This window comes from Electrophorus electricus, chromosome 1, assembly GCF_013358815.1.
Source record: "Electrophorus electricus isolate fEleEle1 chromosome 1, fEleEle1.pri, whole genome shotgun sequence".
NCBI lineage: Eukaryota > Metazoa > Chordata > Actinopteri > Gymnotiformes > Gymnotidae > Electrophorus > Electrophorus electricus.
Window position 1 is genome coordinate 4,009,801 of NC_049535.1, and position 27,715 is coordinate 4,037,515.

Sequence of the window (27,715 nt, forward strand, 5' to 3'; positions counted from 1 at the left end):
GTAGAGTAAATTTTGGTATGTTTATATTGTGCGTCACCATAGTTTTTAGTAACTGCCAATTTGTAGTTATATTGAACATTAGATTTGGACACCAAGCTCTATTTAACTGGAACTTTGGTAAACAGTGTATTTTCATGACTTACAGAGCATAAGGTGGTAGAAACACTTTTATTCCCTTCGTTTTAAGAGGACCATCTTTTTTTCTTCTTTTTACATACTTATTGGCAAAACAGAAATGATTCAGAAAATAAAACTTCTAACACAAAGGACAAATGATCACTTTTTTGTGTTTCCTGAATGCTTGGAAGTACCTCTTTGGTGTGGGAGGGTACCTGTTTTTTCATGTATTTATATATTTTTCATTTTTACTTGTGGTACTCGACGCTACTGGCACACAAACCGCCTTCGGTTTAGCCTGAGGCGGATCAAAGCATAGAACACAGCTGTTGTCTGAATGACTCCCAGACCCCTTTTCATTGGAGGGGAGGCCCTGATGGAAAAAGAGACCCCCCCCCCTCCCCATTGGTCGAGCAGCACTGCGCTGGCCTCCAAAGTCCTCTCCCATAGGCAGACATTGGCATCCAGTCTTTATGCAGTCCTATTTAGTGCCAAATCCCCTCTCCTTTAAGAGAACTGTTCAGAAAGTCGTTTCAGAGCTGGTTCTAACTGGTCAACAGTCTTTTGTGATCCAGCTTTTTTGTGTGTTTTACATGGTGTGCGTGGGTGTGGGGTTTGTTGTTTTTTTTGTTGTTTTTTTTAATTAGGTCCCGGCTTAAACTGTGCAGGGAGAGGGAATTTCATGTCATGGACAAGTACTGCTGAAAATAAGCAACATACAAAAATAAACAAACAACAAAATCAAAATAAGCAAACATTGAACAATGACGACACACACCAACAGCTACATGACAGACGGAGGGGGGGGGGAGAAAGAAAAAAAAAAAATACATTGAGTCAACCCTCAAGAGGGCTTGGTAATCCCAACACAGTTTCCACTGGGGGGGGGGGGGAGAGAATCATCTTTGAATGGTTTAAGGGCACATTTTGTTTCCCATTCATCATCTTTTTTGTCATTTTCTCCCCCCTCCCCCAAAAAAGTCCAACACTGGCATTTCTTCCAATAGTTTGCAGTCATTTGTCACTTTGCCGCTCTCTGCCTCAGTCTGTAGTGTTAGCCGAACCGAGCGGCGGGTGGCATTTTATGATGGGTTGGCGTTCTCCAGGAGCGGCGGGCCATCGCGGTGCACAGACGGGTGCGCCGGCTCCCTTTTGTAGGTCTTCGGGGGGAGCTTGGGTATGGTGGTCTGTGAGGTGCTGAGGCGGGGGGGCAGAGGGGGTCCGGCAGCGCACTGCGGCGTCTCGCCATCGGTGGGCGGCAGCGGTGGCGAGGGAAGGTGCTTCCGCGGACCCAGCGGAGAGGGCATCTGCGGGGGCAGCGAGGGGAAGGGCGAGGGTGGGAAGAAGTGGCTCTGCTCGCTGCGCCGCCCCTGTGGCGGCGGCTGCAGCAGCAGCGGCGAGCTGGAGAACACGTCCGGTGTGCGCACGGGCTCCCGGGGGGGTAGTGTGGGCGGGCTGTCGGGCGGCTCCGACACGGAGGTGCGGTCCGTGACGGAGTAGCGCGGCGAGTAAGCCTTGCCGGTGGGCTGTCTTGGGGGGATGGCTGGAGGGCTGTCCAAGTGCTTCGACATCATCTGGTAAGGGAGAGAAACGCTCAGACCGGCACAAGACAAGGACAGGGGCCCAGAAGGGAAAGAGGGAAGACGCCCAGGCGGAAGACAAACAACGCAAAAGTGCCAGCCACTCCATTAGAAGCTATGGCTAGAGTAACCAGTGTGCCACACGCCCAGACCAGCCGTCCATGGGAGGTCATTGCTGGCTGGCTGTTTCTGGAGTTCCGCTCACTGATGCTGACGTGTGAAAACCCCAGCAACACCACTGTGTCTGATTAACGCTGGGTCAGTCTATGCTGTGTTGAGAATGGTATGCCACCTACAGAATATTTGGTCAGCTGTGGTCGTGTAGTCAGAAACGAACCAGTACTGAATGGGGTAGGCGGCAGCTGATGAACTGGAAGTGGCAAAAGTTGGCCCACAGTCTGTAAATTTATAAAATGCTAACCCATAGAAGACAGGGGTAACATGTTAAGTTGCCGTGAAGTTACAAGGTGGGTGTTTCTGGTGTGGCATACATAGTGAACGTTGTGTTTTTAAATTTTATTTTTTTTTTTTACATTGTTTTTGGCTCAATAAATGCAGAGTATTTGGTATTTGTGCAGCAGGTTTTTACCTTTGAGGGTGAGGACTCAGCAGGGGCAGAGTCAGGTCGGCGGCGGGGTGGGACAGGGGGAGGGATGGGGGCGTCATCTGTGCTCCTGTGGAAACTCACCATGGAGGACACTGATGATGATCCTGTGTGTGTGTGTGTGTGTGTGTGTGTGTGTGTGTGTGTGTGAGAGAGAGAGAAAGAAAAATAGTTACACCGGAACACTGACTTTATACATTTTATGGCGGATTAGACACCAGAGCATGGAAGAGAGAGTGTAGGACATACATCATGGACACGAGGCCCAACCCCCTCAACCCTAACGAACCATGTTGTTCGTTACAGAGAGGCCCAGCCTGGCAGATGTACTCACGGTCCAGACGGCTCTGGGTGACCAGGAACGTGGTGAGGATGTCAGAATGGCAAGAGTGGGGGATGTGAAACGAACACACACGCACACACGCACGCAGACTGCAGAGCATGACTTGGGCATGCATTAGGAACAGAGGTCAGAGCCATGGACCTACAGATTCAAGCAGCTAGTGAATCAAAGAATGCCAAAACTTACCCGTGGGTCTTACCACCTGATCCAACAGCAAGTTTTGGCAAAATTTACCACTAGATCTTATTTTTTGCACTAAGGCCTTTTACTACTAGCATTCAGAAGACATAAAAGGAAGGTTACATTAAAATTCCTAAATGTCAGCCATCTATTTTGCGGTCCAAATGCACATTTATGAGGCCTAAACACATGGCCGAGATGAGAATGAATGTCACGATGAGCGTAACGAGAGAGCGAGCGCGACTGACTGAACAGGATGAGGAGGGAGGAACTGATGAGAGAAAGAGGGCTTATACTAACGTGGACCATGAGGCAGAGAAACCGGGGCAAAAATGGTGTCGCTGTCTGGGAGCAGAAAGACAAGGGGAGAGAGAGAGAGAGAGAGAGAGAGAGAGAGACACCCTGAGTGTGGGCCGAGGGAAACCAAGCCTCAGGCGCAACAGGGGCGTTCAGGGAGACATGCCGGCACGCTCTTCACAGTTCATTACTTCTTTAAGCAGCGTTTCAGAGCACTGGTAGTGTTATGCTTGTTAAATGTTTGATTAAATGCAAAATGGGTTAGTTGATGTTAGCGTCATCGGGTGCTGGGTACTGGTCACAGGTGCGCAGGGCACAGCTGCTGAACTTCTGGAGATATGAGGTGTCTCTTTGGTGTGGCCCCGATCACAACAGACAGGGTGTGTGAGAGGACCCGTTTGCATGCGTGTGTGACATAGTTCAGGAACACGCATTTTTCTGTGGTGTTTTTTCTTGCACGACACCGAATGTGAAAGCTTTTGTTTAAAACCCGAAGAAAGCCTGCAGGACCTCACTAGAATTTCAAACTTGTGACCCAGTCGATGAAGAAAAAACAGTCACCTCTTTGATTCAGTGACTGGTTCCACCTTCTAAACCCACCCTGTAGTTACAACAGCAAGAGCCAGAACAGGTAAGATATAGACAAAATATTCGAACTGCTCGTTTGAAAAATGCTTGAAAACATTTCAGCACATCCCACTTCTTTATATACCCAACAGAACATCAGCTCTTATAAAGCGACCTCTGCATCACAGCTGAAGTTACCCTGCGCGCCAAACACGAAGACTCAGATCTGTGAAGCTACAGGGGTGCATTAAAGCATGTGCGGCACGTACTGGAGTGGAAGGGACTGGAGGGGCCGTGCGGCGAGTCGAAGACACTGCAGATGTCGGTGGAGCTGGAGGCGGTGGAGGCAGGAGGCGGCGTGAGGGGCGTGCGCGGGGAGTTGGGCGCAGACGCCGCACTGCTCTCCGTCTCGCTGTCGGGGATGCGGCTGTAGCTGATCTTCCGCGGCTCGTTTTGCAGGGGCGTCGGGTGGCGCATGGGGCCCGGGCGGCTGGATGACGGCCGCACGCCTGGCGACTTCAGCGGGCAGCTGTACTTCTTGTGCTGCAGGGGGGGATGGGGGGGGGGGGGTGAGTGGGCGTCGGCTTCGGTGGGTGAGCTGGAACGGAGCAGGGCCGGGTCCGCATGGCACTTACGAATCGCGGCAGGGAGCGCGCGTTGCGGGGCTCGATCTCCAGGGACTTGTTGAAGAGATAGTCGGCAAACTCCTTTTCCATCATGTCCTCCATGGGGTTCAGGTTCTCGAAGAACTTCTGCATCGGCACAAGCGCAGCGACCATACAAGAACGAAGAAACAACAACAGCAACAGGAATGACTAATCAAATCACAGACTAATCAATAGCAATTCAAGAAACGGCCTTAAATCTACTCTCTGACAGACGCGATGGGAAAGACTTGGGCCTGACCAAGCTAGTCGCACGGCTCACCCGGATGTCATTCTCCACCCGCAGGCAGTACGGCTGGTTCTGGTACTGTTGGATCTCACCGGTGATCTCCGCCACTTTCCGCCGCTTGCTGAAGTTGATCAGCTCTTTGCCGTGCCGCTTCAGGAAGTCTGGGTTGCCTTCCTCCGTTTTCAGAATATTGGTCAAGTAGATCCCTGAACGCACCCAGATCACAGCAAGGAAAGTCACCAACATCCAGTTACATTCATACACCAAAATATTCACGCTGGTACAAATTTGACAGTTTTATTTTGTTACGCCAATAAGCTCAAACATAAGGAAACATATTCAAGTATAATACATACCAAAGAAGGGCACGCAGGGGGGGTTAATAGACCTGAGTTTGGCGAGATATTTCTTATAATGGTCCTCACTGAGTTCATGTGCCTCTTCTAAGATCTTTCGCTGTCTGCTTGGTATTTGCTGGAATATGATTTAAAAAACAAACAAACAAAAAAAACAATTATGAAAAGAGACAGAGTAATTTAGACATGTGAATGCACTCCAGGGCTGAACAATTTGGGGAAAACTAAGATTTATTTGAAGAAAGGAAAAGAAAAAAAAAACTGCAATTGCATTTATGATTGTGATCATGATGAACTCTGAGTCATCAAACATCTACCAAACATAATTATGAGCCTCTCTTGTTCAGACATGATGAGAATAAATTATATGATGCTATAAAGATGTTATCCAAGATGCTTCAATCAATCAGAACGACAATAAAACCCAACTTTAAGAATTAAATATTAAAAAATCTTAAGAAACTTGACAATACTGTTAAACACTGCAAAGTCCAAGCTTGTGTGATTTGAAAACTGCATTCTTTCTCTGTAATTTCGATATGTAGTTGATTCATAAACTTTTGAAACTGATTTATTATTGCATGCTAAGCAAAGTTGAAGACACGATTTTCAGTACAAATGACTTCCACTCAAATGATTCTGCGGAGTTTCAGATTTGGTCTCTGGGCACTTACCTCAAACGTGTGGTCAAGCCGGTAGACTGGGGAGGAGTTCATGGCACTGACCACCTCCAGTACGCCATTGAAGTTGTTGAGTTCCTGAAAGACCTGCAGGATCTCGATGATGCGGGACACCACGGCTACTCGCTCCTCCAGGTTCTCTGTCTCAACGATACACCTGGGGGGGGGACAGGATGTGGCCATGCCAGTCCTGCTGTTAAAGGCTTTATGCAGATTCAGACACAGGCAATAACCTTTAATAACCTTGGCTAAGGATCACAAATCAAGGTTCAAAATGCATTATACAGGTGCCCAACTGGCGCTGAGGTCTTGGCTTTGCCATATCTGCTGTGCAGTGTGATGCTCATGGGTTGCGAGCACCTGTTAGGCCACATTCACACAGAGCTCTGCTCCAGTGTCCTGTGACACTGTGTGATGGGGAGCTGAGAGAGACACAGTGACCGGCTTCACGCGCCATGGAGGAATCCTGTTTGGTAGGGAGGGGGGAGACCTAGGTAGGCGGGTCAGCTATAGCTGGTGCTTCATGCAAGAACATAAGACTGGATCTGTGACCCGGGTGGCCCATTCTCTGGGATAGGGGGCAGGGTTCAAAGCTCAGCAGCGAGCGTCTTACTTCTCAAACCAAAGCGTGAGGTTGGTGGTGTGGCGGATCATGCGCAGTAGGTTGGGCGAGTTCAGTTCCTTGTCCTCTTTCGTCCACACGCTGCCCACCAGCTCTGACGGCTGCACCGCCCTGAGGAACACAGGTCAGAAGGTCATGGTCAACAAGGCATCAGTGTCGAGTGTTTCCACTTCCAGGGCAAGAAAAGTGACCCGTGCACCATGAAAGGTCAATACGAGGTCATTACAGGGACGAAGCATCGAGGTCCAGCACAGACTGTTCTGGAACCAGTTAGTCTGAGACCGTATAGTGGGTTCAATGGAGTGTCCCAGTACGCCGTTACAGTAACAAATGGTTTAAATAAGAAACGTGAATCAAATGAAACCAAATCATGAAACAATACAATACAGGAAGACAGGTTAATACCGAAACCTGTGGCACATTAAGTACAGGCAGCCATCAGATGTTAAAGTACAAAAACAGCCTTAATAGTGAAACCCATGGCACATTGTAGCATTTCTAGTCTAAACACTACAAAATTACGGCTTTGACGTAGACAGCCTTTGAAGACCTGGACCACAAACGACTGCCTTGGTCGCCGATCCCTGCGGCCTGAACGCGGCAGCACCCACCCGAAACCCTGGAGGCTCCTGTAGGGGGAGGGGCTTCAGCCAGCATGGAAAAGGAGAAGCTTGGGTAAGACAGTCTTACAATGTTCTCACAGTCCACTCCGAGGTGAAGGAAGTGTGTCCCCACATTCCCGATTGTTGGGTGTGTGTGTGTGTGTGTGTGTGTGTGTGTGTGTGTGTGTGTGTGTGTGTAGGGGGGGTTCACAATGCTGATACAATATGTTGTACTCCCATGTCCTCCATTGTATTTAAAGTGCCCCATTTCATGGCTGATGGTTGGCAGGTGTTCAGAAAAGAAGAAAAAACAAAACAGGAAGTGGCCATTCCTTTCCCTCTTGTTTAATACACCAAACAAAACTGATCATATCATCGTAGCAAAACATAAAATAAACTGCAGAACACAAATGGACCTTTCGCGGGGAAAAAAGTGCATGCATGTGCGTCTACCTGTAGAAATCTGACTCGAGGAGTGTGAGCTGGCGTGCGATTTCAATAGGGTGCAGGGTCATGAGGTCAAACTGATCGGTCTGGCCCGGTTTGCTGAGGTGCCACTCGATGGGGGGCGGCGAACTCTCAAAGGTGATGTTGTGGCTCGGACCATTGGCTTGTGCCTGCTTCTTCCTCTGGATGATCTTGGTGATGGACTCCACCCACTTCCTCATGGCCTTGCCTGGGCAGGGAGGGTGGGGAGGGACGAGAGTGGGGACAGGCAGGGCGAGCAGTTGGTCAAAGGCGGTCTGATGCATGCTCTGCTAAGCTTCTCCACCTAACCAATCAGCTCCAGCCATTTTGCATATATGCCAAATTAGAGAGATGAGGAAAGAAAAAAAAACAAAAACAAAAAACAAAACAAAAAAAACAGAAGTTAACCTAAATCTAGGACGGAAGAGAGACAGTGAGGCAAGCAGTGAGGCAGGCTACCTCGGACCATGCCGATGAACTCCTCCAGCCGGCGCAGGAGCTGCGCGTCCCGCTCAAAGTCGTAGAAGTGGTGCTCCACCCAGTGCCGGCAGACGTTTAGCACCCTGCAGGGCGACAAAGGCGACGTCACACCTTCTCCAAACACCCCCAAAGGCCTTTACCTCCTTTTGCAACAGTCCACTACAGAAGACAATTTAGGCTCACACACTTCCTTAGCCAGTCTTAGTTTGGGAAATTCTTGTACAGATTATCTATTAAAAAATGGCTAGTACTGCCACCAACAAGTGCCAACAAGCTCCTGTATTTAATCCGTGCAGACTCGAACGCGTACAAGTTGTCCACAAAAACAACAGTATGGCATTGCTGAGAAGGTCCCTTGCTGCAGAGTGGGGCCAGTTCCTACACTTCTGTCAAAGTGGCTCCACCAATGTACACAGCCCGGGTAGTAATACAAGTATTCCGTTGCATAGCACTAGCTTGAGAAGGGGCTTATCTGGAAAATGTGAATGATAAGCTGGGTTCTTCACCACCACCGCATTATAACTAGGGTGTAAACAGAAGGTTATCATCTGATAACAATTGAGGGACGTCATAGAAAAAAAGTCAAGTGTCAACGGCAGCACCGTATCTACAAAAAACAAATATCGTTAACATAGAAAATATCCCACCTTCACAATAAACAAAAATGTTGTGACGTCATGAAACAAATCCTGTGTTGGTGATCAACAAAGCCATTAGCACTCGGACAGTATTGTGTGTTTTAATGAAAGCAAAGTGAGGCACACACGCATACACGTCTGTTTACAGCCCCAAACTGCAAGGCAAAAAACGTGCCCAGGGTAGTAACACAAAGCATAATACAAAAATTAACCCTTTAAATGAATCATTGCTGCAGTGTGACAACAGGCAATGGAACCAGTCACTCAACTGGAACCATAAAAAAAATGATCTGTTACGTGACTATGTAGCACCGTTACATGTATTCTATTCAGTTGTGTGAGAGCGTATGTACCTGAGCTGCACTGGCTGGACGAACTCTTTGCGGAAGCGTTTGAGCTCAGCACTGAGTGGCTGGTCTCCATTCTCCATGGCCATCTGATCGGCCTCTGTGGGTTTGGGCTCTGGAATTTCGAACCTACACACACACACAACACACAACACACAACACACACACACACACACACACACACACACACACACACACACACACACACACACACACACACACACACACACACACACACACACACACACACACACAACACACACACACACACACACACACACACACACACACACACACACGTCGGCTACAATTATCAGCACTGCACAGTGGGTTTCACAGACATGCTCTGGAAGTCCAACAAATTTGAAGCGATTAAATGTTTTGTTCTTATTCCCATAGCCAAAATGAATTCTATAATTTGTGTGTCTGTAAACCGATTGTGTTACACACGGTAAAGAAAAAAAAATGCAGCAAAAATTAAATTCTTGCATACAGCCGCCTCAAAAGAATTTTTATCCACCATGGCTTTTTATGTCAGCATTTGTTTGGCTGCAGTATTTTTTCCAGTACTGAAGATTTTGCCCCTCCCCTCCGCACACCTCACCTCTCCATAAGGAGATCCAAGAGCTCCTGGGGCTTACAGAACGACCTGTAGGTTGTGAGGAACGTTCTCACAAAATTGGGATCTGCAAAGAGAAACCAGACAGCCATTAAAAGTTTAGGTCTCTTCCCCTCCTCATTGTTCTCATTTGAATGTTAAGGCTGTATTTTTTTTGTCCCGTTTGGCTCATTTTTGCATTGTTTTGGTTAGTGGCTCATGTGGTGACCCTGAGCTGCACCTGTTGTCATTACCGCCAAACAAAATGCATGAATAAACTAATTAACATCAAATTACTCTCCAACGTCAATGGCTTCTACTTATCCAAATTGGGAAAATGATGAGCTTAATGAAGGGGGAGGAAAGATCGGCTGTGTGCAATAATTTTCTACACACCCAAACTGATTATTTAAATCGACTCCATTTGCAAGATAACAGTTAAAAATGTGCCAAAGCCAGCAAGGAGACAGCAGGCCAGCTGTGGGGAGACAGGGGACAGCAGGCCACCGAGTCAAATGGTGGCCAGAGGAACCTGGCGGAGGGAAACTTCAACATCAGCCAAAACACCTGGCAGACGCAGCAGAACTAGCCGGTGTCGTCTCAGCATTGACCTGCGACGTGCTCAACACCTGTAGATCTCTCACATGGGCCAGACATTTTTCTGCACCAAGCAGAAAGTGAAAACACTATATATTCATGGGAACAACGTGGGGCTGGTTGATCTTACAGGCCACACAGCAGCTTCCCAGTGGCACTCAGACAGGCCTACCACAGGGGATGCACTCCCAATGCACTGGTGCTGAATTTATAGCCTGCTTCTGACAGTTACACAGAAGTACATAGTTCCACAAAATCTCCACACATACCATGGCGTAAAGGTTTCATGGGAAATATAAGGAATGCACAAGGGTTCTATATAATGTGCACAAGGGACACACCTGACCCAGTATTTATCGGGTATTTGAACCACGCAGAGCTGGGTAATCATCGCACTCAGAACAGTGTGTGTTAAGCCAGCTTTACGCTCTGATTCCAGTGGTCTTATGCAACTGTTGCATGTCACACTGTACGAGATCCTGCAGCTGAAATCTTCATCAAAATCCATGACAGACCCTCACTTGTTCCAAGTCAGACTACACGATAACATTATCTGGTGATAAACCCACGACAGCAGTAAATGACAGTATTCTGCCTTCGTTATATGCATCTTATTTTTGCCAAATGGAGACATCAGAGAAGCATCGTCTCTGCTGCCACTATTCCACAAAACCTTTAGGTCCCACATACTTAGTTTTTTGTTTAACTTTTACTTGTAGTTGACGCACGAGTTGTGTGTAATCCCACACAGCCCCTACTGGTTGTTTTCGGACAGCGGCTGTCGCCTTGTGAGAAACTTTCACAGTTGTGACACTGTGAGTAGATAAATGTAGCTAAAATCACAGAGGCTCCTTAATGGGCCACTGCAGAGCACCATGTGGTTCACACGCTCAGAGACCACAGATTTCACTCGCGAACAGGGTAATCCTGGGTTTAAGGTGGTAAACATTAAACATTTATATGTACAAGGCACCATAAACAGGATTAAAAGGCTTCACTGTTCCACAGTGGGTGGTTAGTGAGGATAGTGGTTTATTTAGACATTTACACTGTGCCATAGGCCTGACATTTATCACAATAAACGCGAAAATTATTTTCCGGGGGTAGTGTTTTCTACGTAAACAGGCAGCTCTGTGAGGTAAACCACAAACGTCTGATTGTTTTCTGAACAGACTATAACCAGACTATATGCTACGGATCCTTATGAATTTGAAGATGCCATCGGCGTGCATGAAGGATTGAGCACTTCACTACTGTCACAGTTAAATATTTACACTTGGGAGTTTATACCACTGCTGTTACTTGTGTCTGTGTGTGTGATGGATATGGCGAGTGGCGGCCTACTCTGCGAGGCCAGGCACAAACAATGGCTGCCTCAGAGAGCGTTTACAAACAATCAGCCTGGAATTATTCTGGCCAGGAAACAGACGCTGCTCTGACGCATGAGGCTGTCCAACAGTGCACTCGCTCAGACGGACAAACACGCGCAAACATCATGCGCACACACTCTTAAAATAGATACACACTCCACACAAATGCCTGTCCAAATCAGATCATAGTCACATGCTGATTGTAGAAACACACACACACACACCCACCAGAGAGCTACCGCAAGAGAGAAACTGAGAAAATGTATGTGGGGGAGGGGGGAGAGGTGTAATTGCGCACGTGTGTGTGTGTGTGAAGGCATCCATGTTGGTGTGTAAGTACATCTGTGTATGTGGGGGGGTGGGGGTGTTTGTGAATGCTTGTGCATATGTGTGGGGTGTGTGCCTTTATATCTGCATGAGGGGTGTGGCTGGAGATGTACAGCATCTGACAGGAGGTTCGAGATGATCAGGCAAATAGCATCCATCAATCCTCCACCCAAGTATGTGCAAGACTGGGGTCCAGGCATGAGGTGAGTTTGACAGGAAGCACCTTTTTCCCCTAGCTAATGCTGAAAGACACTTAACACCCACCCACACAAAATTTTCCTAAAAAGGCTTGTTTCCCTTGGCTTATTAGGAGGTACAGACCACTGGAATCTCTAGAGGAAAACTGAGACCTATACTCAGCACACACACTTTCAGAGAGGAAGTTTACTTAGGGGTGTGAACAGCCCGGACCACCCGCGATAGGCATTCTCACTCTAACAGACTGCAGCTCGCAGAGTCACGAGGGTCCTCTGGCCACAGCCACAGAGGAGTTAACCCCTGCTGCACCTGCTTTGTAAGAGCGTCAAACACACCACGGCAGTACAGCAGTTTACTTTTAACTAAAAAAAAAAACAAAACTATTCGATCAACTCAAAACTCCAACTGCACGCACGCGCGCACACACACTAAAGCTAACGTTCTGTATGCGCACAAAAATGATACCGGTGTGACTGGGAGTTGCATGGTTTTTGGTTCTGATAAGTGAATACATGTGAGGGAGCTACTGTGTGCACGCTGTCCCTAGTCCTAGATGCCACACAGAGGACGGTTTCCCCAGGCTTAATGGCTCAGCTGTGATTAGGGAAACCCGCCTGCATCAGGCTGCCCTGCTCAGAGGAGCGTTCTGTAGAGCTCCTTTTAGAGGATTTATCCTCAGCCACACACACACACACACACACACACACACACACACACACACACACACACACACACACACACACACACACACACACACACACACACACACACGGCTTCAAAAAGCTATTTACGTAAAGGACAGGCCTATTAACCCTGACAGTGATGAGTTTTGAACCTATGGGGAAAAATGTCCATCAATCTCATTTTCTATTTTCCCTTCTGGTCTCTTAATCAGTGACGCGTCCCTTATCAGAGGGCAGTAGGGAAGTGCTATCTTATCAAAACACTCGTCGCCCGAGGCCGTTCTAGAACAAAGCGGGTTGTCATGCAGCGTTCTAGGACATATGGCATATGCAAATATTTAGCAAGCGTGAGAAAACAGCCTGGGGGGAGGCAGAGGTGGATAAATCGAGGAGAACACCTTTCAGCTACCAATATTTCCTCGTGCTTCTCGCTGCTGTCGTCAGGCTTTGCGCCTGTGCAATGAAGAGGGGAATCTCACTTTGGTGCGCTACCTGTCTGTTAGCTTTCCAGCACTAAAGTCTGTAATCACTCCCAAACACTAGGTGACGCACAGAAGGTGACGATGCTTCAGGAAAACAGTCGTAAGGACTCCCGGCACCCAAAGTTCATTTCCCAGTGTGCAAAGTTAGCACAGCACAGCGTGCATGTGATGAGTGGCAACGTCTACCTGCTGCAAAGAATCAGAACATCTTGGCATTGAGGCCGCAGGCTACATACACAGTTCAAAACTCAGCCACTGGATTGGACAATGCTGAGTGTTACACCAACCACTGCCACTTATTTTCACTTTCTGTCTCATCGTCATCATCATCATCGCCACCATGAAAAGGCACTGAGCACCCTGGGATTAAAAAAAAAGCAAAATTCCCATGCGACCCGGTACGGTTCCCACGCCCCCGACCTGCTCTGACCTGCATACATGTGGAAGGTGAGCCGCTCGATCAGCTTCAGCACTGTGCCGGCCTTGATGACGGGGATGCCCGACTTGGACTGCACGTTCTCCTCAAACACCACGTTCTCCTCAGAGTCGGGCTCGGCGAAGCGGTAGGTCTCGGCGCCGGGCAGCCTCATCTGCTCCTCCTTGTCCTCCTGGAGCATGGCAGTGTCCAGCATGCGCTCCAGCGTGGAGCGGTACTGCAGCGAGATCAGAGCCGCCATCCAGCCGCTCTTCTCCTCCGCAGACTTGGCGGCGAACACCACACTGTTGCCATCCTTCAGGATGATCTCGAAGGCGTGCCGGTACTCGCCCTCCTTGTCATCCTTGTCATTGATCTGGACCTGGTGGACAGAAGGGGGCAGGGTCGTGGGATGCGGGTGAGCTCTGGGCGTGATTAGAGCAAGCACTTGGCAGGGTGGCAAACTGTTTACTTCTCTACAACGGGACTCCTTTCATGATGGTCCTTAAATCCGTCTCGTCAACAATTCTCAGCCAGTTTTCCACCCCATATCCGCTTTCCCACCCCTATCTCCCCGATTTATCATTCCCATCTGTATCATCCCACCATTGATCCAGCTCTCCCTCATCAATCATCCAATCATCCATACATCCACCTCTCTCGTCAAACCATCCAAACCAGTTATCCACACGTCCATCTCTCCTCTACCGAACCGTTCATACACCCATCTGCCTCCCTCCTCCCCACGCCATACGTCCACTCACACCCACCCAAGCGACAGGTCATCCTGCCCACCCCACCCCTGTCGCGACCCACCTTGCGCATGAAGAACTTCTCCTTCAGCCTGTACTCGGCAGCGCTGGCTCCAGGCAGGCGCGGCTGCCCGTGGTTGGACTTGCAGCAGATCATGAGGCCGTCAAAGAGGAAGATGTGTCGCTCGTGCTTGGCCCCCACGCGGGTCAGCGTGCCCTCCATGATGAACTCGTTACAGCACTGGCCGATGTCCTTTCCCTCCCAGCCGTCGATGTTCCTCTGGATCTCGTTCATTTTCTTGATGGCCAGGTGCTTGCCCTTCATCTGCTGACTGTAGAAGCGGCAGGCCGACTCGCTGGGGAGGGGGGGTGTGGGGGGTGGGTGAGTGTGGGTCTGCGGTTCACACAATACCTCCTCACACTACCATTGTTTTGGAAACACTGAAAATAGAAGCCTTCTGAGATGGAGAGGAAGACTGCCTTTGTCTACAATCACTGTGACTAAGCCAAGTCCTGGAGGTTTCTCAGCGAGTTAAGACTGATCCGCGGCAAACTATCCAGACTGAAGCTTGAACCAAGCTTGGCGCAGTCCTCCAGAACCTGAGAGAGGCCTGTCAATCAGCTAAACTAGTGGGTTGATTCTGAACTCAGTGGCTGGAGTGGGGAGATCACCTATTCATTGCCAAGTTATTCTAGCTTCTTTCTCCTCCTGGTGGTTAAGATTTTTCTGTTTTTTCCCGGCAAGAGAGGGGAAGATGGGAGGTAATTTACAGTGGCTAGAAAGGCAGTGAGCCACGACTAGCAGGCGAAAAGGAGCTTAATGCGGAAAAAAGGGGCACGCGCAAGCGTCAGCGGTGGAGTGGGGCACGCAAGCGGCTCCCTCCTCATACCAGCACCTTGGAGCGGAGCGCAGGCCTTACTGAGCCTGCTGCCAGCACAGAGTGCTACACTATAACCTGCCTATATGCAATGGCATGCCATATATACACACACACACACGCGCACCTGCTCACTTAGGCCTTCCCTAGGTGTTCCAACAACAGCTATTGATCACTTCTGGCTTGATCTGGCATGATATAATTTCATAATAGAAAATATTCAAAAAATAACAACAAGTAAAGAAACTTGCAAACACCACTTTCAATTTACAATTTTTCAGTACTTTATCATAAAAACCATTATTTCTTGAAGGCATTTACTTTAAATCTTAAATGTTTCAATTTAAACTGACTTTGAACATGCTGTGGTACAGGCATGGTCAGTCAAAGAGCAATGTAGCTATTTGTTCTACGTCAGAGAACTTATGGGAGACAGGAAAGCTACTGACCAAACAACAAACTCAAAACCACCACCGCGCTGAGAGCAGACGGAACTGAATTCAGCAAAACTCCACATACCGTAAAGGAAGCCATCCTTTCCCCATAAACGACACTAGAACCGGGAGATAATTCAAGTCACCAGAAACAAGATGGAAATCGATTTCAGCTTCAAGTCCTCATCGTTGCCGCTGTTTGCGGCTGGGGAGCAGATAATTAACAAAAGGAACGATGTCGAGAGATTTGGAAAATAATAGAATTTTTTTTTTTTTAAATACCGGCGATATCAAGTCAAACAAAAGGCTCAGTCTCCAGAGAAGAGCTGGTGGACGCCGCTTCACAAAGGTGGCTCGAACTGCCCTCTCTCTCCAATTTTTTTCCCCTAACCTGAGAACAATAATAGCAAGGCTGGACAGCCCTAGCCCTGACGTAACATCCCTGGGACAACACGGAGCAGGCTAACACCCCCCCTCCATCTATTTTGGGGTCAGGGGGGAAACTCAGGATCGAGTATGGGTGGAGTGGCGAGGATGGGAGGGGTGCAGGAAAGGAGCTTTGTGTGTGTGTGTGTGTGTGTGTGTGTGTGTGTGTGTGTGTGTGTGTGTATATATATATATATATATATATAAATCGTACTGAGTTACATATGTAAATACTTCATGGACTTAACTCTGTGTGATGTGTGCCAAGTTCTGTTTTCAACTAGTTGATAAATTGTTGATGTAAAAAAAAGAAAAAAAGAAAAAAAAAAAAAAAGACAATGGATGGTTGATGTAAAAAAAGGGACAATGTAAGTTTGGGCATATCAGGGACTAAAAGAAAAAAAAAAGTGATATGCTCCAAATTAATTTCATAAAAATGCATGATTATCATTAATTATTAATGAAGTAGATGTAATGGCAGCAGCAGCGTTGCTATTATTATTAGTTGTAGTAAGATTAATATGAGATTATGAAGTGGAAGTCTGCTTAGTCGAAACGGACACAAACTTTCCATTGTAGGATTCTGAACCAACCTATGAAACCAGTACTCTATCACACAACCTACCCTAGACACTGAGCGTGTTGATGCTGGAATGGCAAATGCTGCTGGGATAGGTTCTCCACACACCCACACCCCCACCCACCCACACCCACACACCTGAGCCTCCTCTTGGCCAGACTTTTGGAGCAGATCCTCTCCATGCTGCTCTGCAGGTTAAGGAGGGCAGTGATGGCCTGCTTCAGACACTCTTTATCCTCATCATCCTCACTCTTCTCCTCCAGTTGCTGTGAGCCACCAAGCAGACAGAGGGAAGAAAAGAGAGAAAACATCCAGAAAACAGTGAGAGGGAGTGACAGAAGGGATGGCAGGAGAGAGATGCTGTAAAGGCCATGATGGCACACACACACACACACAACGTGCAGTGGAACTGTGGACAGAGAAACACCGACACGGTGTAATCCACCAGCATGTAGCTACGAGCAGCGCCCCGAGCGCCCCATTATGAAAACAGCTCGGCTGTTGACCACAGTGATCACACAGTTGCGAGACAGATTTATGGTACTCTGTGCCTCCCCACAAAAGAATGCGAGAAAGAGGCTTACTGCACCGGGGCGCGAGCACGGGCCACACGCCGCCAGATTAGGGCTCCTCGGACCACGTGGTTTGGCCCTTGTGACTCCGAGCAGAACTACTGATTAAGCCAGGCTTTTAGCTTTTTCTCAGCCATGCAGGCTTAAGAATACGACATCCCACCCGGAGACCTTATCACGCTTTTAACAGACAAAGCCCACCTTGAAACACTTCTGCCGAGTCCAGGGCCTGGAGGGGGTGCAAGCATGCAGCTGAGCCTGCAGGTGGTGCCATTTATGAGAGGAGGTGCTCACCTTGAGGATCTCAAAGTGGTGGAGGCAGTGGTAGACCGGGGTGAGGAGCAGTCGAGGCAGAACGTACTGCACAGCCTCTTTGAAGCCTTCGCATATTGACTATAAGAGAGGGATGGGGAAAAAGAGAGAAGAGGGGAGGAGAGAGAGAGAGGGGTACTGTGAGTCAAGACACTTTGGTCGCGTTCAGTTTAAGCTGAACTCTGAACCCTTTTTCTATCCACCGTGTCTTTTCCCAATAAATTAACATATATTCACGTCCGCGCTGGTCTGTCCTGCGTCATTTACTGATGAACATGAGTAAAAAGCACCGACTTTGCTTTGGTCAGAGCAGCCGTGGTAGCAAGGTCCTGAAGTCCCTACTGTCTTATCGAGCAGGTGCATGTGTGCATGCACAACTGCGTCCACATGCGCAAGGTGAACCGCGACCTCTGACCTGGAGGTAGAAAGCTGCGCCGGGCTTGGAGAGCTGACTAAGAAAGTGGTCGTGGAAGCCGGGCCGCAGGATGTCCTGAGCGTACGTCTCGTAGGGGTCAAAGGCCAGCTCCTGAAAACAGACCCCGCCCCCACCCGAGCCGAGAGTTAACAATGCACCCGTGTCACACCCAAGTCCCACCCTGCTGTGGCCGGTTAACGGTTCCCAGGACAATAGAAGAGCCTGGAAAGAAAAGCAGTAGCGTAGTGTGTGTTTTTAAAATGAAACAAGAGTCAAACCTCAGCCAGATCCTCGAAGCAGCTGCCCACCAGTGGGTGAGGGCTCCCCTCGTCCGTCATCTCCACGGTGTCTTCAATCAGGCCAAGGAGCTTCAGGGTCACCTCGTGGATGTCCACTATACGGCTGAAGATGTTCTCCACGTCCTGTAGGGGGCAGCGTGCGCATGTGAGAAATATTCCATCGTAGAACTTGGGTGAAAAGTACTCATAATACTGGTGTGCAAGCCATTCTTTTTAACGTCATAAATAGTGAGTGGAGGTAACGTGGCGACTCACGTGGTGAGAGAAGAGCATGATGTTGGTGACAAAGGGCTCCCGGAACACCTTGATGATGAGGTTGAGGTCCCTCAGGTACTGCCGCACCTCGGCCATGAAGGCCTTAACCAGGTCGTAGTAGGCCTGCTCCTCAGACGCCGAGGGCTCCTCGTCCATTAAGGGAAACCCGCTGATGTCCTCCTCGTCCTGATGGAACATGTCCATCAGCACCTGCAGCCGGGGCACCAAAGGGGCGGGGCAATAAGCGAGAGGTGGGTGGAGCCAGCGCAACATTGACTACATGGGGCCCAGCAAGTCAGGCAGTTACAACACCGAAGGCACCGGAAATAAGATCCTTTTATCTCTGCACAGGGCTTCTAAACAGGCTTGCTCCTTACCTTATCGGCGCACATGGCCACACTGATGTCCTGCTGCGAGATCTCATAGTGCCGTATGTTTCGTACGTAGTTTCCAGCTAGCTTTAAGATGTCCGCAGAGATGTACTCCAACACCGCCACAATGTACACAGAGACCTGATGGTCAATCTTGTACCCTAGTACCTCCTGTCATACAGAGAGAGGAAAGAAGATGGGGTCACTGAGTGTGTAAGTGAAAGGTTTTTTTTTTTGGGGGGGGGGGGGGGGGGGGGGGCAGCGTGAACAGTCATTGTCCTGTTTGAACAGGTGATGGTATGACTACATACAAAACTTTCCACACCGTGTTTCATAAGTCACATTGTGTGAAAACAGCATGATCCCAAACCGATTGCTTTCTGGCAAAGCAACCCCCTCCACCCAACCACATTCTTCTTCTGATGTGTGCTTGGCAGCAGTCAGAAAAATGTTTAAAAAGAAATACAGCTTAGTGGATTTATGCCTAGTCACCAGAGCAAAGAACGGCTCAGTCAGGCCCCCCTCTAGTGGCAGATAACGGCAGTGTTGGGAAATTCCCACAGAAACAGTAAAAGGTCAGTTTTGTGAATGGAGGTCAAACATGGAGCATGGTGAGCTATCTGCTGTTCAGACTGAGTAGCTGAGAAAAACAAATGCATGACATTGTGACCATGAAAATCTCCCATAGTAATGCAAGGATTTCTGCAAAGTCCTGGCTTAGCAGTCCTGCTTCACAAAGTGTTTCTCAAACCGTGTTAGAGAGATGACCCACAGAAAGATAGGTGTGTGACGACTTTACAGACTGAGTGAATGACTGACTGAAAAGTAAGCCATGTGAGGTTTGGCACCTTGAGAAGTGGATGGATCTTATCCACGGGCAAAGCTAAAGGGTTCCTCCTCTTCCTCTTCTCAATGGCCGCCTGGGCATCCGCGATGGCCCACTTATCGATGGGGTGTGGAAAACTCTTCTGGACCCGCTCCTTGGAAGGCCGGGGGGGGGGGGGGGGGGGGGGGGGGGGGGCAAGAGCGAGAAAAGGGAGGGACAAAATTTAATTCATTTATTCTTGCATCCACCTACAATATTTCCAGCAGTGTTCGAAGAGTCATGCAGTATAAAGTACACACTCAGTCTACAGTCACACATTCACCTGGAGCTCCACACAAACCATCCATTCACTGGATGCAAAGGCTTGGACTGTGCATTCGATGTACAACCAAACCCCACAAAGAGGCATACTCGTATGCATTCCAACTTAAGGCCACAATACAGAATGACAGAAATCCACCGGGAGACAGATGAAAGATGAGAAATCCGTGGGGATGGGGGCACGGGGAACACAGGACGGAGTGGGCGGAGTAGCGCTAAACCCTGGATTAGGAGGAGTGTGTGGTAGTGTTATCATGTATAACATCAGCACAAATAAAAGCACCTTGCAATCTCAATGATTTAGTAAAAACAGACACACAAGCCAACTAGCACTGGGAACAGACTGCAGCTTTTGTCTGCATTTCGTGTATTGAGCAAGAAACTGTTAAAATCTTACAAACGTTAACAACGTCAAGCATGGCCTACGTGAATAAACCACAAAACATCCAGAGTAGGTGGTGCGAGAAGAGACTGATCAGACTTGCAACTCTGTTGTCAGTCTAGTCTGCGCGCTGCCTTGTAGCTTGACGGCGGTCCGTCTGAAGGTGTGCGTGCACACATGCAGGCCGGGAGCGCAGAGGCGCCAGAGTGACTACGCGCACCGCTGCGAAGACGTTATGGAAACTGAGCCCGGTTGCCTTAGCAACGGAGCACGTGCGGTCACCGTGGAGACCGGTCGTGGGCATCGGGGCAACGGCGCTTACCGCCACGTCCTGGACGGTGCGAGGCTGGGCTTGACAGAGCATGCTCAGTAGCAGCAGAATCAGCTCCTCAATGTACTGCAGAGCCTCCTCCTGAGACGACAGCTTCGGGTGTACCTGGTTTAGCACCTGCAAACAAACACACACACTTGCAATTGAGAATCATGCAAAAAGAGACCATTGCTGAGCTCCCAGGGCTCAAAAACCAGCACAGCACTGCTCCCCTGACACTCTCAGAAGGAGAGCAAGGGAGAGAGCACCATGTACCAAGCCCCATGGGAAGGAAGCCTGGCCTTTTCACACTGCTGCTGTCTCGGCCGAAGCCCAGTTTGACAGGTCATAACACGGTGCCGCGTGTCTCGACTGTGGCGCGAGGAAATTTCAGCTTTAAATCTACGTATTCACCCGCTTGTTCCATCGCCGCTATGGACTCGCTCACGCCGTCGGGGAGCGGCGTCAGAAACGCCGGCCGCGCCCCCACACCTCAGCATGCGTCTCGCCAAGCTTCGCGTTAGATGTGCCGCACCCTCCCCGGCCCCTCCCCCCTTCTCTCGCCTGGCCGAGGCCTACCGTCACAGCGTGACTAAGCACGTTCCCAGTGTCGCTTTCCCCTCCAGCTCTGCACTCGCCACGCCGCTTACCTCAGCTTCGCTTCAGGCGGCGTTTAGACACGCAGAAATGTTAACGGGGAAGGAAAAATATAGAATAACAAGAAATGAAATTGAGGTGGACACCCCCCCGGACTCTCCGTAATCATACTTTCCGTCTTATACAAATAACGAGTGTCTTTTAATAGGGCCTAGAGCCAATAAAAACATATGAGCTCACTTCTGTTTTCCCCACATGTCACTAAAACGTTGTGTCTCGAGGCGACGGCTTCCTCTTTAGCGACCAACGGTCGTCAGCGTCTTTGCCTCTGAACGGCTGCTGGTCGCGGGAGAAATGACACCAACACGCCTCTTAACATCGGCCGCATAAAGACACAGAGACTTTGGGGTGCTCTTTTAAATGCAGTTCACTGCACGCAGAGGGGAAGACGGTTAGGTCCAGCTATTTCTAATGGACGGCGTGGCCGTTCAGCTAATTCTCTTACTAGCAATTCCCGCTCAGCGGAACGCTTCATCCGATGGAATCAAATAGACTTCTGCTAACTACGTAAAGGGAGAGGCGAAGGTGACAACGTGCACGATGCCTGGTCAAGCAGTGGTGGGGCTTGAACCAGCAACCTTCCGATTACAAGTCAAGTACCTTAACCACTGAGCTAACGCTGCCCCCTGACATCATGCAATACGGTATGGTATGCAAATAGCTTCCCTCCAACATTCGTGGTGCACAACTGTCACATCATACCAAAACACAGAACATCCCCGGTACATATTTGGCATCTGCCACAAACAGGAAATTAATGAAAAAGTAGTAAATCAGCAGCTAAACAAATGTGTGTGTACAGACACGCTTATAATCTTTATGAAAGCACTACAGTATAAAAACCATGATTATTATGGATGGACAACAAAAGCATAGAGGCAAAACCGACAGTGGGGTCTCATCTACTATACACAAGAACAGTACACTGGCAGGAAAAACTGGGCAAATGTATAAATATAAACAGACAGATTAATAACTAATGTTGACATTAGTTACCATTTTGATTTGTGCTCATGAACCTATAAAAATGTTTAATTATTACAGATGAACCTTCCATGAGGGTCATTCAGAAAAACCTTTTTACAGTTGACATATGAAGATGTGCAAATGCCACATAGCTTTTTACTGAAACTGTGACAATGCAAATCTCAGAGGCATATTTACTGCCAACGAGCCAGTCTTAAGGACTGCACCTCCGTACTGGTACACACACTCCCGTGCCTGAGCGTGAGCAGCCAGACCCTTCTCCCGTGCCAGAGGTGTCAGCCTCCGTAACCGCTGCCAGTAGGCGTGGTAGCAAGGCACTAGGTTCCTGCATGCTACGCCAACCTCAAACTATGCCAGGAATTCCACTCTCAGGCACCACAGCCTGCGTGTAGCCGCACGCTAGCGCCACGGAAGCTAGCTGAGCTTGGCGCGACGGCGACTCTGCAGAGGCCACACCCGTCACGGTCATCCGCGGTGGAGCAAGCGAGCTCCTTCTAGGTCAGTGGGACAAACGGCGCTCAGCCGCATCGAGGAGGAAGTCAGAGAGAGTGTGGAGGAGGAATGAACCCTGAGCCGCTACTGAACTACTGTCCATCATCTGAGTGTCAAACCTCAGCATACGAGCCATCACGTGTCCGCAAACATTCCAGATGCTGTGACTGAATGATCATAATCAATTACGCATTCCCAGACATTCACCACAGCAGTGACTTCACAGTTACTACAAGCTCATCAAGAGTTTCAAGAGGCCACAACAGCAAAACAACTTGCAAATAAACCTTCTTGAGGGGAAAAAAAAGAAAATACAATGAAGCAATCACAGGTAACTAATAAAGCACAGGCAGCGTTCACAGCACCACTTAACATTTTTTTTTTTAAAGAACATAAAAAATGATTACAAGAATGCTAACATGCAACAAGCAAGGCTGCACCGCAAAACAGAAGTGAAGCAAGGCCCGCCAGGTGGGTGTCGCAATCCGAGTGGCTCCCCGGAGCACACAAGCCCATCCAGCGGGGCCCATGCAGTGCATATGCAGTTGGTGGGATCATGTTAGAAGAGCACAAGTGAGAAGTGAGTGCCAGTGGTAAGCGATAGGGTATCCCCTGCATCACTGCTCCTTAGGAGCCTTAAGGGTAGGCAGGGGATGTGGGTGGGTTGGTGTGTGTGTGTGTGTGTGTGTGTGTGTGTGTGTGTGTTGCATGCTCGTCTGGGGTCTCCTGAAAGGCGTACACACGACCCAGGCTGACGTGGCCCACTTCAGAAGCCTGAGCTCGTTTTGGAGAAGAGAACACTCTGGAACACTGAAAGTGGGAGGAGTTTTTTTCCAAAAGTTCAGGAGTAAGAGAAAATGTTTTAATGTCATAAATGAGGTTATTTCAAAAGCATGATAAAAAGCAAGATAAAGCCTGATCTGCTACTTTATCCTTGGCCAAACACCACCACCTCCTCCCCAAACATCAACCCTGCCCCAACCTCCACACTTCGCAAACACCCATTTCCTCCTCACACTACCGTCTCTGGTCGGGTAATGATGGTTTGGCCTTTATGCCCACCACTTCATTCCTGAAATTCCTGTGGGCCACGATGGCACCTCGGTACTTGCAGGACTCCACGCAGTAATGTAGCGCAGCACTCCTCCCAGAGCAGAAGCCTGTCTGTGCCTGATTCCACCCTTCTCCACCACAGACACTCTGCTCCTGCAAGTCTGCAACTAATGGATTAATGGGGTCCACTGAAGAGAAACACTCTGGCATGGCACATGCTACGTTTTCTGTTTGTCCTGTGCAGAGCAAGCCCATTTCTTGCACTAATAGAGTTTTTTGCAAAGATAATGTGCAACACTTCAAAATGAATGCAAAGAAACTTCAAATAGACTAAAGAATGGTCTAATAAGTAGTGAACAAGGCTCTAAGCCCCACCCAATGCCACTCAGCGCAACTCCATGTTTCTGTAAGTGTGAAGGTTCTGTTCCAGCACGGAGCGGTTGAAGGTATCATTTTAAGGTTTCTCAGAATCCCGCCTGGTTTCTCGCATCTGAGATGAGAACTACAACTTCCGAGCAGAGCCCCATTTGCTTGCCTGAAAGGGCCCGACCCATACTGCACACTAATGCGCAGGCCCCTCGTGGCTGGTGGTGTGACCACAAGCAGCCAGCGCCCCCAAAGCCGCCCAAACAGCAAGGGAGCCAGCGCCTTTCAGCCGGGGTGGGACTGACTGCTGCAGCGGCAGGCCCCTCGCTCAGGACGGGAGCCCGGGGGAGGCGACCAGCAGGGGCTAGGGATCCGCTAACAGAGCAGCAAGGAGACTGCTTGTGATGACGGCGTGTACAGAGACAGCCACGCTGTGGGGCATGGCCAGAACACATCCGTGTTCATCGACCCAATGGCAGCCTCCAGGGGGTTGTGGTGAACTTGCTGGAGCACTATGCCATCTCCCTCACAGAGAACACACTGCAGTTTGTGCGATGCACCTATAGTTGTGGCTGCAGGATGTGCACAAAATTCACATATTCTAGCTTCATATTTCTGCATGGCATCACACATGCCATTGCCACAAAAGGCGTTTGTGACGCGATAAAATACAATGAGGAATAACTGAATTAGCACAGTTCAAGAATGAAGTGCAAAGGGGAAAATGGCATCTATTTGTAATGCCATAAGAAATACTGCAAAACATCAGAATATTTACTGATCTGTTTGTTCTTTGCATAAGCTGACATGAGCATACTTTTCATAATACGATATCATACTGCAGAGACCAACATAATATCAGTTCGTAGGCAGGAGGCAATGGAACCTTAGCTGCAAGACTGCTGACCAAACCAGCACCAAAAACCTGTAGTGTCTTCAGCCCAAGATTGTTGAATCCTTCAAGTCACTAAGCTGTTGTTTGTGACACCTGAAATGTATACCAGCTTCGAGAGAGCCGCTGTGACTGGTGTTTAGAGACAAAAAAAAGCTTATGGTTTGCTCTCCGCATCACATGTCAAGGCCGACAAGCAGGGACTACAGGGTAGTACAGCTGCAAAAGGCAGCTGAGGGCCAAGTCAATCCTACTTGGGAAACAATCACTTGCATTCCCTCTAAACACTTACTATGACATTTGCAAATCCCAGCCCATGTCCAGTTTTAACAATACAGGTGCTCAAAAACAAATCTTGATCATCTACAATAATTAATAAGGTAAGTAACTGCTCCCCAGATTATACAACTAGTTACAAGGGAATTAATACTATAGACATAGCAGTCAAATTAAGCAAACAGTTTAATTTGCTCGTTAGCTCCAAGCTAGCCGTTCTGAAATGACTAGCCCTGCCGGTTGCTATGGATTCAAAGTGAGAAAAGATGGAGCAGAAAGAGCCAGAGTTTGGCCAAGAAACATTCTGTGAAGTGTCACTGTATCCTCCTCCACAGAGGAACAGAACACCCCGGTGTCCCATAGTGCAACTGTACCCGCTGCCATTTTGGCTCAACTAGAAGGAACAACAACAAAAATATCCAACAGAAGGAAACCTAGCCACAGTGAAAGCCAACGACTTCTTTACCATATATTCAACGAGTCAACGTTTGAATTCTCAGCTGACTCAGCTGAAATCCCTCCTTCTGTTATTTCCTCACTTCCACAGAGCATCAGGGCAGTGCAACCGGTAAATGAGTGTGCTTTTGATTGCATAGTGTGTGTGTGTGTATACACGAGTGTGCCATGTATTGCAACTGTGTGTACACATGAGTGTGCTTTGAATTTTAGTGCATATTGCACGCGTGCCACAATACCTGGCGCTTAACCGAGCTGCACCAACACGCTAGTATTTGCCACTATTGCGAATTATGCAAGAGCAAGGCCTTTTTATCTTGGAGCATAAGAACTAAATGTGAAAATGTGTTGACACTGAAACGGATGCAGATGTTTAAAAAGGTGTCCGCCACACGTCCTCGAACGCAGCCGTGAGGGTCTCACCTTGTTCAGCGATGGTACCAGCAGCCCCCTCCACTTCGGTGCATTCTCCTCGCTGAAGAAATCGTACTGGAACTGTGCCGCTTGCATGACTTCAGCTGAGCTGGGTAGCTGCCAGGTTCAATCCGTCTGCTACCCCCCCCTCCTCTCACATCAAAACCGAGGTAGGGCCATGGGCCCGGCCTTACAAACCAGAAGTGTAATGGCTACCTCGGACCCACGCCGCGATCTCAAAACCGCCACTCGGCGAGCATTGCACAACTAAAAAGCAGATATCTAATGCGACCATGGCATCGTGGGCAGAGGGCCAGGCGGACGGGCGACGCTGGCTGGTGTTAGCCACGTTCACTTCAGCTTCCACACAGGCCAGCTAGCGTTAGCCGAGACTGCTGTTCCCAGGACCGATGAAAGAAACTAAACGCAACTTCTGGACCTGGAGTCCAAAATATGTCTCCCAAAGGCGTAGGCCGACTCCCAAACCAGCGTATACAGTCGGCTTACATTAGCCGTGATCGGGTATCGATCGATCGGGTATCGGCTAGCCCCAGCTAGCTAATAACAAACGGGATGGCTAGGCGGCTATTTGGACACAAACAGCAGTTATTAAGGCAGAACCGGACACCGCGGAAACCGGCGGTGTGCGATGTTCCTCTACAGCCCGACCGTTTCTAGTTTAGGGCAGAAGACTCCCCAGCTCCGCGCACATTCGTCCATTTCGGCCGGATCTTCGGGAGGGTGGCTAACCTTGTTATCCTCCATGAACGTTGCCAGCTTGGTGAGCCAGACAGCGCGCGAGCCCTTTGACGTTGCCCCCGCTGCCCTGGCAACTAGGGGACCGTTAGTGGACCGTCCATTTGAATCCCCCGTGCACAGGATGCCGTTAGAAACGGTCCGTTTTTCACCGCTTTTTCACTATTTTTGGGCCGACTGTTGCGACTTGGGCGCAGTTGTGCTGGTGGAGAAGACGAGAACATGCGCAATGAAAAAGAGAGTCAGTCTTTTCCTAACGCTCAGCGGTTAGAAGGCTGGGGAAAAGGAGCGTTTTGGCCTTGATCGTCAATCGTACCGTCGGATAAGTGCGAGAAACAAAACCTGAAGCGTTTCAGGCCAACGTTAAGGCGAGTGTGCTCTCCTGGCTGTCTCGAAGATCGCTCTCCAGAAATAAACGCGAAGCGTTTGCTACGCAGAGGGGTCGCAGACATAACCGACGGATGCTCGAAAAGGGAAAATAGCGATTCAGCAGACATAACCAATGGATGATCGAAAAAAAGGGTTTCGACAGCGACCACCGAGAGAGAGCTGTTCTGCTGTAGGGGGGTTGATGGGTGGTTTGTTTCTTTTAAAGTTGTATATTAGTCATATTATAAATCCAAATTAAAGGTGTGTCGGTTGGCTGTTGATTCTGGAACATGCCATTTAAGAGAAAATGTTTCTAAATGTTGATTAGGTGGTGAGTTTTTTAAAAATACGACATCGGTAAACAGCATACGAAACACTTGGTCCCATATCTGCATCGTGTAATAACTTGAATCAAAACG

The 27,715-nt window shown here is 48.9% G+C and overlaps 1 protein-coding gene across 2 annotated transcripts; it reads right to left on the reverse strand.

The window, feature by feature from the left end:
- Window positions 1-149: 149 nt before the first annotated feature.
- Window positions 150-27,386, reverse strand: sos1 (son of sevenless homolog 1 (Drosophila)). Of its 2 annotated transcripts, XM_035534101.1 has the most exons (24): window positions 26,181-27,386; window positions 20,591-20,716; window positions 19,588-19,719; window positions 18,746-18,910; window positions 18,369-18,578; window positions 18,093-18,236; window positions 17,815-17,925; window positions 17,382-17,480; window positions 16,654-16,781; window positions 14,262-14,553; window positions 13,461-13,827; window positions 9,380-9,461; window positions 8,782-8,904; window positions 7,770-7,873; window positions 7,296-7,518; window positions 6,232-6,351; window positions 5,613-5,775; window positions 4,939-5,056; window positions 4,616-4,788; window positions 4,324-4,440; window positions 3,958-4,231; window positions 3,125-3,169; window positions 2,287-2,408; window positions 150-1,691 (listed from the first exon to the last, which is right to left on the reverse strand). In XM_035534101.1, exons 1-24 carry the CDS (start codon window positions 26,265-26,267, stop codon window positions 1,200-1,202), a joined length of 4,017 nt encoding a protein of 1,338 aa, XP_035389994.1. In that variant the 5' UTR covers window positions 26,268-27,386; the 3' UTR covers window positions 150-1,199. The 2 variants fall into 2 exon arrangements, with proteins under 2 accessions (XP_035389994.1, XP_035390033.1); XM_035534140.1 differs by lacking the exon at window positions 3,125-3,169 and having other exon boundaries at window positions 26,181-27,385.
- Between the last annotated feature and the right edge of the window lie 329 nt (window positions 27,387-27,715).

Coding starts and splice junctions, on each gene's coding strand:
- sos1 (XM_035534101.1), bottom strand. CDS start 26,267: ATGCAAGCGGCACAGTTCCAGTACGATTTCTTCAGCGAGGAGAATGCA. Junction 16,782..17,381: donor ACCACTTTGAGATCCTCAAG/GTGAGCACCTCC, acceptor GGTGGCTCACAG/CAACTGGAGGAGAAGAGTGA. Junction 13,828..14,261: donor AGAAGTTCTTCATGCGCAAG/GTGGGTCGCGAC, acceptor TCTGTCCACCAG/GTCCAGATCAATGACAAGGA.